General features: G+C 34.9%; 1 protein-coding gene across 15 annotated transcripts in view; it reads right to left on the bottom strand.

Annotated features, from left to right (window-relative positions):
• CEP128 (centrosomal protein 128) overlaps positions 1 to 12663 on the bottom strand; it is a 381239-nt gene that overhangs the window by 210611 nt on the left and 157965 nt on the right. For 14 of the 15 annotated variants that reach the window (XM_081830112.1, XM_081830117.1, XM_081830119.1 and 11 more), the window contains one exon: positions 7877 to 8069. In XM_081830112.1, the coding sequence (XP_081686238.1) occupies positions 7877 to 8069 (193 nt within the window). Of the gene's footprint in view, positions 1 to 6068; positions 7232 to 7876; positions 8070 to 12663 lie in introns of those variants that run through there. The other variant, XM_081830122.1, reaches the window with a different exon arrangement.

Raw genomic sequence — 12663 nt, 5'->3', positions numbered from 1 at the left:
ATGAATACCCAACTTTTACATCAACATGGATGGGGCTGGAGGAGATTATGCTAAGTGAAATAAGTCAAGCAGAGAAAGTCAATTATCATATGGTTTCACTTATTTGTGGAACATAAGGAATAACATGGAGGACATTAGGAGAAGGAAGGGAAAAATGGGCGGGGGGAATTGGAGGGGGAGATGAACCATGACAGACTATGGACCTGAGAAACAAACAGGGTTTTAGAGGGGAGGGGGGATTGGTTAGCCCGGTGATGGGTATTAAGGAGGGCACGTACTGCACGGAGCACTGGGTGTTATATGAAAACAATGGATCGTAGATCACTACATCAAAAACTAATGATGTATTGTATGGTGACTAACATAACATAATAAAATTAAAAAAATAAAAAATAAATTAAAAAAAATTTTAAAAATTATATAAGTTGCAAACATCACTTTGCTTACATTTCATTGGGGGAAACTGAGTCACATGGCCACACCTAGCCACACGGAAGGCTAGGAAATAAGTAAAAAAAACAAAAAAAAAAAACAGGTCTCTCAGACTTACATGGCAAACCCAGTAGCTACCTCTCATTCCTTCCGTCCTTTTCTCTAAGCAGGTATTGAGCATAGAAAAGGCAAAGATCAACTAAAGCCATCACAGATGTTAAGGAACAGTCAAAATAAAGAAATCACTACATAAATTATTGTGATAAGTGAAACTGCCAAAAATAGTAGTGTATTCAAAGAGCTAAAAAGGTAAGGAGGAAAAGCAAAACTCTTTTCCTTATTCTTTCCAAGATTCATTTTTCCACTGTTACTTTTGACCCCATCCATTCTCATACCTTCTGGGATCCTGCAATACCAATTAACCCTTCTTTTACCTGTGCAACCTCTCCCATTCTTGGATCCTTCTACTCAACATTTATAACCATGCTTAAGCTTGTTTATCATCAATAGCAAATAGGAAATTATAATCTAAAAGCTATAGTCATTTTACTATTAAGGACTGAAACTATTTTAGAAATACACATAGTTTTAATACTGTTTACTTTTTTGGTATTCAGGTATTTTTAAATTTTTTTCAGATGTTATACTAGAGAGCTAATCAAATCATAGTACAAAATGGGGCTAGAATTACTACTCACAATGTTATAGCACCCCTAAATGAATCAGAAGGCTCTTAGAAAATATTGTCACGAAATGAATAAAAACATAAATGGTTTAAATATTTCTACTGTAAAATGTTATAGATAACTGAAATATTAGGAAAGACAAATATTGTTACCTAATCCCAGAGTGTCATAAACAAAATGTAAACCACTCTGATTAAATTACTTACTTCTGCCAAACATTTGCTGATTTGCCTTTTGGTTATGCAGAGCTTATTCTGGTTACATAGAGTACATTGTTTTTTGCTTTTCTGGGGGTTTTTTGTTGGTTTGTTTGTTTTTGTTTTTGATGCACCTTTTCTCTATTGCCTACTTCTTGGCTAAGGCATAGTTCCTACCCGCCCCCCCCCCCCAAAAAATGATCTGAGCAATTACTCTTCTGCTGCAAAAAATATTACCTTCTGAAGTGGCTGAAAAACTACTTCCCTTCTTCCACATTCTTTTAGTATTTTCCCTTTTATTCAGAAAGTAACTCCCTAACAAAGAGGCCTTGACAATGGCCTATTTCATCCTTGCATGTACATTCCCAATAAGTGATATATGACAGGAAGAGACAAATTAGGGAAGCCTGAATCTAGAGTGCATGCTGCTGAGAATTAACTACCTTTCTAGGCATTGTACCTATCATAGTATCAGGGTAGTGGGGAAGATCCCACCTAATCCAATAAAGACAAATGAATATAACAACTACTCAAAACTAGTAACTGGATAAGAAAATCAAATTTCATCTTTAAGGGAAAAGAATTTCAGAGGCCATGTCAATTTCTAATTACTCCAAGAAGAAAAATTATGTACACTAAATAGTCACAGTCACAACCAGAGAGTGCCTGGAAAGTAAGACAGGTCCCTTATTTAACTAAAGCTTTGTAATTTCAGTTTAAGGAAAATTATGTTAAGAAAATTACCTGCTATATTTGTTCATCATCATTAGCATTTCATATAGCAAGAATGAATTTAAATCATCCTATACAAATGCCCCTCCTTCTGAAGCTCTTTGAAATAGGGAATCCTTTCAACTTCCACATAAATGTTAGTTTTTAGCATAATTTCAAAGTATTTTTACAGAGAAATACTGGCACATACAGGAGCAGTGGCTTATCAGAATATTAAGAAGGTAGACAGCAGTTGGTTTATTAAGAAATTATTAAAAATGACTACCTACACAAGTGAAAATATACCTAACAACTCCCAGCTGCAGTTTACATCTCTTTACTCTGGTCTTTGTTACCATTCATAACAATGATGAATTCCTAAGTCAATAATTACTGAAATTCTAAGAGGGCCATTACATTAACTTCTCATTAGAGTCCCTCTCCTTTTTGAACACTCCAGGCCAAACCTACATGCCTAGAATAGCCCAGAAAGCATAGACAATTCAGATAAACAAATCTGGCAGCACTCACTGATAAACTGCTTGTACATGGGTTTCAGTTAACATGGCACATGTTAGTTAATATGACATTAAATCAAACTATATTAATGCAGAGAATGGCAACTGCAATGAATAGAAAGTTTCTTTGTCATATTTCTCTTATAAATAAGTTAACCTTGTTCTAACAGGTAAGTTTCTAAGATGGTGAAAGGAATCAAATATAAATTTCTACAACAATTCATTCTGATGTTTCAGAAATATATAAATTTAACCATCAGTCTTGCTGCCTGTCACCTCTCCTATATATATACCATTGTAAACAAATGCTAAAGTACCCAAGAAGAGATCACTATGCAGATAAATCCTGCACAGAATCTTTCTTCCTCTTCTCTCTTATAGAAATCCTGTTACATTCTTCAAGGTCTACATCAAAGGACATGCCCTACAAATAACCTCCCCATATGGGCCTCTGCCCAAGTAATCAATACTCCCATTTTCACCAGAATATGTTGCTTGTATTTCTAGTAACATATTTATTTCACCCTACCTCCTAATAAATATGTTTATATGTCTCCAACTGTAACAGCCTTTGCTTAGTCTTCATATTCATATTAAGTCCACACTATTTCTGAATCACAGACGCTCCTAATACATCTTACATACATAAGGCAAGAGACTACCATATCATTTCTTTGTTAACAAAAACTTTTTTTCATTTATGACTTTAAGGAATAGGAAAAAAATAGGATCCCTCTTTCTCTGCCATCAAATCAGCCCCTACTTCCCAACTTCCTTATTTCTCCCAGTGGCAAAACCACTGAGACCTTAGATTCTCCTATATGTGTTCTATCACCTACACTGCCCCATCTTGCACTAATTCCTCCGTAATACCTTTTGCATTTGTTGCCACTACCCATACTCAACTTCTTTTGCTTTTATTGAGACTATTACAATAGGCTCCTAGTAGACACATTTACACAATCAATACTAACTAAAATAGATCTAATAACAGCCTCAAAATATATAAAGCTAAAAAAAAAAAATGACACATATGTACACAATCAAAGTAAATAGCTGGATATTGTAACCGTCTTCTATCAGTTATTGATAGAAGTAGACAAAATCAGTAGGGATACAGAAATCACCAGGGACAGAAAACATTATGAAAGAATTTGACATAACTGATATTTATAAAATATTTCATAATAAAATCATAACATAACTTGGTTTTAAGTACACATGGAAAATTCACTAGGACAGATCACATTTGGGGCCATAAAACAAGTCCTGGTAAATTTCAAAGGATCGAAAATATGGAGAGTATATTCTATGACCACAGGGTATTAAGTTAGAAATCAGTAATAAAAAATGCAGAAAACTCTCCACATAATTGGAAACTAAGTAGTATTCTTCTAAAATACCCACAGGTCAAAGAAGAAATCACAAGGGAAATATTTTCTCATTCAAACTAAATGATAATGAAAACATGACATTGAAACATTTGTGGAATACATTTCAAGTATTGCTAAGATAGAAATTTAGAACTTTAATGACAATATTAAGAAAGTTATTAAAATAAGGCTTCTGACTTAAGAATCCAGAGAAAAAAGCAAATGATACACAAAGTAAATAAAAGAAGGGTAATTAAAAAGTAGAGATCAACATTAAAAAGACAAATAGAAAAACAATTAAATTCAAAGGTTGTTTCTTTGAAAATATTAATAAAATTAAAACCCTCAACAAGACTTATAAAGGATAAAAGAAAATTACCAATATTAGGAATATAATAGGAAGCATCAGTACAGATCTTACAGAAATTAAAAGAATTTAAAAGGGGATATTATGAGAAATTTTAAGCCAACAAATTTGACAATTTAGATGAGATGAGCAAATATGTAGAAAGGCACAATTAATAAAACTGACTCAAGAAGGAGAAATTCAGGGCGCCTGGGTGGCTCAGTTGGTTAAGCGACTGCCTTCGGCTCAGGTCATGATCCTGGAGTCCCGGGATCGAGTCCCACGTCGGACTCCCTGCTCAGCAGGGAATCTGCTTCTCCCTCTGACCCTCCCCCCTCTCATGTGCTCTCTCTCTCTCATTCTCTCTCTCAAATAAATAAATAAAATCTTTTTAAAAAGAAGGAGAAATTCTGAATAGCCATATAGCTATTAAAGAATTTCAGTTTGAAATTTACTTTTTTTTTTAAGATTTTATTTATTTATTTGACAGAGAGACACAGCGAGAGCAGGAACACAAGCAGGGGGAGTGGGAGAGGGAGAAGCAGGCTTCCCGCTGGGCAGGGAGCCCGATGCAGGGCTCGATCCCAGGACCCTGGGACCATGACCTGAGCTGAAGGCAGACACTTAACGACTGAGCCACCCAGGTGCCCCTTGAGTTTGAAATTTAAAGCCTTACCCAAAAAACTACAGGCCCAGGAAGCTTCATTAATGAATTCTATCATGCACTTAAAAGAAATAATACACACTTTATATAAATGTTTCCAAAAGTAAAAGGGAAACATAACTTATTTTAAGAGGTCATTGTTATATTAACATTCAAATCAGATAAAGACATTACAAGAAGCTACAGAACAATATTCCTCATGAACACAGATGCAAAAAATCTTAACTACTAATAAATCAAATCCAGCCATACGTAAATGGGAAAATACATTTTGACAAAGTAGAGTTGATCCCAGGAATATAAGGTTAGTTTAATATGTACTGGAGGTCCCATCCAGTTAAGACAAAAAAAGAAAAAAAGAAAGAAAAAAGAAAAAAACCCACCAGGAGAAGCAAAAACTGTCTTTATTTGTAGATGAAATGATTATGTATAAAGAAAACCCAAAGTGCTAAGAAATCAAAAACAATGATGACAAAAACAAACAGCTACTACAACTAATAAATGAGCTTAACACAGTTAAAGAATATAAGGTTAATACACACAAAAAAATCAATTATATTTCTATATACTAGAAAAGAATGTTAGAAATTCAAGTTTTTAAAATATCATTTAATGTAACACCATAAATCAGAAAAAATTAGGAATAAATCTGAAAAAAATGTTTAAGGCCTGTCTGCTGAAAAGTACAAAATATCCATGAAAAAAAGTTAAAAACCTAAATAAATGTATAGATATACCATGTTCATGGATTGGAATAGTCAATATCAAGATACCCATTCTTAAATGTTACATTTAACAGTCTTATTAAAACACTAGTAGATTCTTTTAAAGATTATTTATTTATTTGAGAGAGAGAGACAGGGAGAGAGGGAACACAAGCAGGGGAAGAGGGAGAGGGAGAAGCAGGCTTCCCGCAGAGCAGGGAGCCCGAAGCAGGGCTCCATCCCAGGAGCCTGGGATCATGACCTGCGCTGAAGGCAGACTCTTAAGACTGAGCGACCCAGGTGCCCCAAAACACTAGTAGAGTCTTTAAAAAAACAAAACAAAACTGACAAGCTGATTCTAACATGCATAAAGGAATTCAAGTGCTCTGTGGATACAAAATAAGCAATAAATTTTTATTAAATTTGCATAGTAGAAATAAAAGAATCACCTTGAGAAATTATAACCTTTGTAATTTATCTTCTGAGGCTTTTATGAAAAAGCTGGGCATTTAAACATAATTATTTCAGTGCACAAATATTTGATTCTTTCCTTTTGGATTTGTCCCCCTAAGGGTTATAGGTATTTATAATATACTATTGCATTAATCCTTATACAAAAAAAAGAAATTACTGGGTGATAATATTTACTAAAAGAAAAACCAGGTTGCAATCTAGTGTTTGTAAATAGTCTATAACATGTACAGAGATCATACAATGTTTTAATCTATAAAGTTCATAATTAGATTCTATTGTACTGTCCTTAAAAATATATAAATATATTTATATCTATCTATATCTATCTATTATCTATCTATCTATCTATATTGGCATCCTCTGACTTTTCCTACTAGCACATTTTTCAATTGCACTATAGCAGCAGTTTGCAATGGATGGTTTGGGGATCATCCAAGACCTCTTATTAATAATATGAAGATATTACTTGCCTCTTTCACACTCAAGTTCTCATAAACACAGTTCAGTTTTTCCAGAGCTTAGACATGGAATATAACAACAGAATACAGAAGCAAACACAAAAATGCAGCTGTCTTCTTTTAAGACAGCAATGAAAGAGATTTACAAAAGTGCAAAACAATGCCATCATCAATATTTTTGTATTGAAAGTAGTTAAAGGTCATTAATTTTTATGTTAATAATGTAATATGTTTATAATTATTATTTTAAAGGAATGAATATTTTTAAATGCTCAGATTTAATTTTTAATACAGTAGATATTAATGCATATAACATACATTGATTAAAGCTCTTTGAGTTCTCAAAAATGTTACAAATGTAAAGTGGTCCTGATACCAAAAAAAAAAAAAACAACTGAGAATCACTGCATATAGCAAAAATAATTTTTAATTGGTACCTGTAGAAGGAATAATCCTGATAACTAAAATGAAAAACCAAAAAAAATTTTTAGGTAGCTATCATATGTTGATGTTTTGTTTTTCTTAGTGGGACACTATATTAAGCCTCTTTCTGGTTCTTAAATTAATAAAGTTCACCAATAAAGAAAAGACCTAAGGCCAACACAACATAAGAAACACAGGATTTCCATACATAATGCTGTTTTTCTTCTTCCCATCATGATGTATCCCTAGTAGAACCAAAAAGAAAAGCAGTTTTCCAAAGTTCTTGTCTAACTTTTAAAGTACTGCCTACATATTTAACATATTAATCCCTGCCCCCTGCTCTCCCATACTCCTCTTACTCTACTGTTTGCACAATTGTGCTTATAATCTTCTAATATATTAAACAATTTACCTATGCATTATATTTATTTTCTGTCACTCCACTCTATACAATGTAAGATAAATAAGAGGATTTTTTTTTTTTTTGCTTTATTCATGATGTAGCCTCAGCACTTTTAATAGTGCCCAAGACAAAATAGGCACAGAGTAAATTATTGAATAAATTAATGAATATTCTCCTGAAGTAAAATATAAACTTCAGCATTTTATCAGGGAAGCACAAACGTCTGAACACATTAATACTTGCAAATGGCAACAGACACAGTGCTATCTACCCAGGAGAGATGCACAAGCTGAAGGAAAAACTCTCAGGGCAAACAGTTTTCTCTTCTGGACCCAGAAATGAAGAAAGATAGGGAGATGAGAGACAGGAAAGGAGAGGGATTCAGAAATAATCCAAAGTAGAGACAAGAGAAATAGGTTTTTCTTTCAAATCCTAGGATTCCATAAATACAAACAAAGAAAAATAAGAGTACAAAGAGCTAACACACCTCTTTTCTCCTGGTGTATTTCTTCCAGAAGCTGCTCTTGTCTTTCTATCTGTTCAAAGAGACACTGGAGCTCAGATTCCTTGTTTTCCGTCATGTTCCTCAGCTGTTGTCTGCACAGTATCAGCTGGTGCCGCAGATTTTTTTCTCGGTTTTCTCTCTCTTTCAGTTCCTCACAGAGCCACTGAAGTTTAGTCTAAAAAAGACATTTATATATCTCGTTTTTTAAAAATCTAGAAAACAGGGGCGCCTGGGTGGCTCAGTTGGTTAAGCGACTGCCTTCGGCTCAGGTCATGATCCTGGAGTCCTGGGATCGAGTCCCGCATCGGGCTCCCTGCTCAGCAGGGAGTCTGCTTCTCCCTCTGACCCTCCCCCCTCTCATGCTCTCTCTCATTCTCTCTCTCAAATAAATAAAATCTTTTAAAAAAATAAAAATAAATAATAAATAAAATAAATAAAAATCTAGAAAACAGTAACATTTCAAAACATGAGGGAAAAGTCAAGATAAGCTGAACAAATATAAACAATAACAAATTTAAGCAAAATAAAAAAGTACCCATAATATTTTAATTTGATAATGATTTATATTAGTTAAAAGTTGGTACAGAAATTAAGCCATGATTTTCTTGGATTTTTATAAAATATTTGATACTCTCTATCATCTTTGGAAAGGCAATACTATGGAAAAGTTTGGCCTACTGAACTTGCAATCATAATACAATTAGCTCCCTAATGTGATATATAAGGCAGTCGAGTACATTTTTAAGCATTTTTAAAGTAAAAAGTACCCCAGAATAGAACACTACAGACTTGTCACAAAAGGGAGTTTGAATTCAGAGATTTTTTTCTTCAAAAAAAGACATCAAAAAGAATGAAATCTTGCCATTTGCAATGATGTGGATGGAACTAAAGGGTATTATGCTAAGCAAAATAAATCAGTCAGAGAAAGACAAATACCATATGATTTCACTCATATGTGGAATTCAAGAAACGAAACAGTTGAACATAAGGAAAGGGAAGGAAAAATAAGATGAAAATAGAGAGAGAGGCAAACTATAAGAGATGCTGAACTCTAGGAAACAAACTGAGGATTGCTGGAGGGGAGGTGGGTGTAGGGATGGGGTAACTGGGTGATGTTAACTACAATGAATTTAAATAAAGAATTTTAAAATAAAAAATAATAAAATAATTTTTTTTTAAAAAAAGGATAAAATTCCTAGGTTTGGTTCCTAAAAATGCATATCCCCAAGGGTCCAGCTAATCATGTAGAGATATTCTATGTAGTATGAGGGAGATAAAGTCAGTTTTTGCCCACATTTAAAAGACTAGGAAATTTAGACTAGGAAATTTAATTGAAGCAACTCTTTTTCACAGACTCTAACCTCACCATCTTTATTATTTAGATATTTAAATCAGGGATGAGGAAAAAAAAAAATCTTTCACCTTCACTAGAACAGGATTTCAGTCAGCTCTTAGGAAACTTCCCAAGTGAGGCTACCCTTCAAATTCTAGTTGATTTTAAATAATCTAAAACAGTTTTTATTTCGGTAAGAAGCAAAATAATGGAAGCAGTGGACCAAACAGGAAAATTAGGTTAAGCTAAGGGATAATTTCCCTGAATAGCGTTCATCAGTAAGCAAGAAAGTTCTAGGCCTCCAGAAATCAAAGAGGTTCTCAGAATATGCCACAGTATATTAAAACTGGCTGTGATACTTCAGCCTATGATAAAGTGGGACTGGGATGTGGACCCTAACCTGGCAAAAATCAGCTTTCAAACACCCCCAGAACTGACCTCTGGTCAGAAGGTCTGTCTAGCAGACAGTATCTCTGGGACATAGAACAGATATCATCACTAGTCAAATTGTGGAAAAATTATACCCTAATATTGTAAGGCAAAGAATGTATAGTATGTGAATGTGTTAAGTGAAGGGAAATCATGCTTGTAAAGGCAAAACCTAGATCACATTTATTATAAATGCTCATCAAAAACAAAGTGCACAGAAGTTCCACTTCCAGAATGAGGGCAAGAGTTCTGTGAAGCTGCTCTTACATGAAAATGTTAGGTAGGAACACACCCTGTGTGACCAAAGCTCCACTCCACAGTCCACAAGGGTATTGTCAAGAAGACAGAGCTCCCTCTTTCCCCAGTTCACAGTCAAGTTATATGGTATTGTGGCACAATAAGAAAGATATTTGGTCTTTGTCCCTAATTCTTGGCACAGAGCTTCTAAATCCTTGGAATTTACAGCATAAGAATGTCCTTTGTTATTCATAACAAGCTCTTGGATCCAATCAGAGTTCATGCTAATGAGGTGGTTTAGGGTGGGGTCACTGGATAGCCTCAGGATGGGACTGGTGATGAGGGATTTGGAACTTCCAGCCCTACCCTTCAACCTCTAGAAAGTGGGATTACAGGGTCCACTGGAGCTTAAATTCTATAAAAACTCTTGAACAATGAGATTTGATTAGTTTCCATGTCAGTGAACACATCACTGGAGTGCCAGGAGTATGAAATACCCCCAAACTCTATGCAGACTCTTTGGGACCTTACCCTATATAACCTCTTCATCTGGCTGCTTCTTTCTATTCTTCATAAATAAACTGGTAATAGTAAGTAAAGTACTTCCCTTCGATCTGTGAGCCATTACAACAAATTATTAAACCTGAGGAGAGAGCAATGGGAACCCCTAATTTGTAGCCATGTCAGATGGAAGTTAGGTAACCTGGGGACCCATTACTTATGATTGGCATCTGAATTGAGTGCAGATGGGACTGAGCCCTTAATCTGTGGTATCTACTAACTCTAGGTAGTTTGTGCCAGAGCTGAAATAAATTGTAGGACACCCAGTTGGGTGTCTGCAGAGAACTGGAGAAATTATCTCATGTGGAAAACTCACACAGTTGGAGTAAGAAGTGCTGTGAGTAGAAACAGAACATAATAGTAGGTATTGCACTGGAAGGGCAGACCACTAGGATTTTTCATTTTCACAGCTCTGATCTGCGTAGGCTAAAGTCCTGGCAAGTGCAGTGGAGATCACTAGGGATTCCCTCCTCCACCAACCCCTCGCTGACAGGGTGGCCACTCTACCTCAAACACAGCAGCCTGAGAACACTGGGGCCCAAAACGCCACCTCCACAGATGTCTTTTAAGAATTAGAGCAAAAGCTGGGACGCCTGGGTGGCTCAGTTGTTAAGAGTCTGCCTTTGGCTCAGGTCATGATCCCAGGGTCCTGGGATCGAGTCCCACATCGGGCTCCTTGCTCAGTGAGGCGCCTGCTTCTCCTTCTCCCTCTGCTCCCCCTGCTTGTGCTCTCTCTCTCTCTCTCTCTGACAAATAAATAAATAAAAATCTTAAAAAAAAAAAAAAAATTAGAGCAAAAGCCACGTGATCATACCAAAAGGTTCAGAAAAAGTGTATGATGAAATTCAGCACCTATTCACAATAAAGTCATTCAACAAACTAAGAATAGAGGGAACTTTCTCAACCTGATAAAACATATCTATGAACAACCCATAACTATTATGACACTTAATGGTTAAAGACTGAATGCTTTCTCCCTAAGATCAGAAACAAGAAAAGAATGTCTCCTCTCACCACTTCTAACATTGTATTAGGATGTCCTGGAAGGGCAATTATACAGGAAAATATCAATATACATAAATTATTTGTATTTCTATACACTTGAATGATCAACCCAAAAATAAAGTTAAAAAGACAATCATGTTATAACATCAAAAGAATACTTAATAAAACATACTTTTTTAAAGAAGTGTAAAACTTACACTCTGAAAACTACAAAACACGGTTGAAAAAATTAAAGAAGACCTAAATAAATGAGAAGTTGATCCATATGTACATATATCAGAAGGCTTAATACCTTTAAGATAGAAACAGTCCCCAAACTGATCTACAGATTCAATGAAACTGCTATCAAAATCCCCGCTGGCATCTTTGGAGAAATTGACAAGATGATCTTAAATTTCATATGGATATTTGAGGGACCCAGAATAGCCAAAAACAGGTGTTGAAAAAGAACAAAGGTGGAGGAGTCACACCTAACTGATTTCAAAGCTGACTAGAAAGCTGTAGTAATCAAGACAGTGTGATACTGGCATCAGGATAGACATAGATCAATGGAATTAAATTGAGAGTCCAGAAATAAACCCATACATACATGGTCAACTGATTTTCAACAAGGCTTCCAAAATAATTTGATGAGGAAAGATTAGTCTTTTCAACGAACAGTTCTGGGACAACTGAATATCCACATAAAAAGTATGGAACCGGACCCATACTTCATACCATATATGAAAATTAACTCAAAATGGATCAAAGACCTAAATGTAAGAACTAAAAATAGCAAATTCCTAAAAGAAAGCACAGGCACAAGTCTTAGTAACCTTGGTTTGGCAATGATTTCATAGATACGACACCAAAAACACAAGCAACCAAAGAAAAAAAGCTGATAAACTGGACTTCACCAAAATTAAAAACATGTGCTTCAAAGATTACGATCAACACAGTGAAAAGACAACCCACTGAACAGGAGAAAATATTTATAGATCATATATCTGAGAAAGAACTATTTAAGATACATAAAGAACTCAGTAATAAAAAAAATAATGAATTGAGCAAGGGACATTTCTTCAAAGATACACAAATAGCCAATAATCACATGAAACGATGCTCAATATCATTAACCATCACAGAAATGCAAATCAAAACCACAATGAGATTCCCTTTCACACTCAGGAGGATAGCTAGAATCAAAAAGACAGATGATAACAAC

Source organism: Leptonychotes weddellii, chromosome 9 (genome assembly GCF_054177405.1).
Source record: "Leptonychotes weddellii isolate Sample4059 chromosome 9, ASM5417740v2, whole genome shotgun sequence".
Classification (NCBI taxonomy): domain Eukaryota; kingdom Metazoa; phylum Chordata; class Mammalia; order Carnivora; family Phocidae; genus Leptonychotes; species Leptonychotes weddellii.
This window is presented reverse-complemented; position numbering and strand designations above follow the sequence as displayed.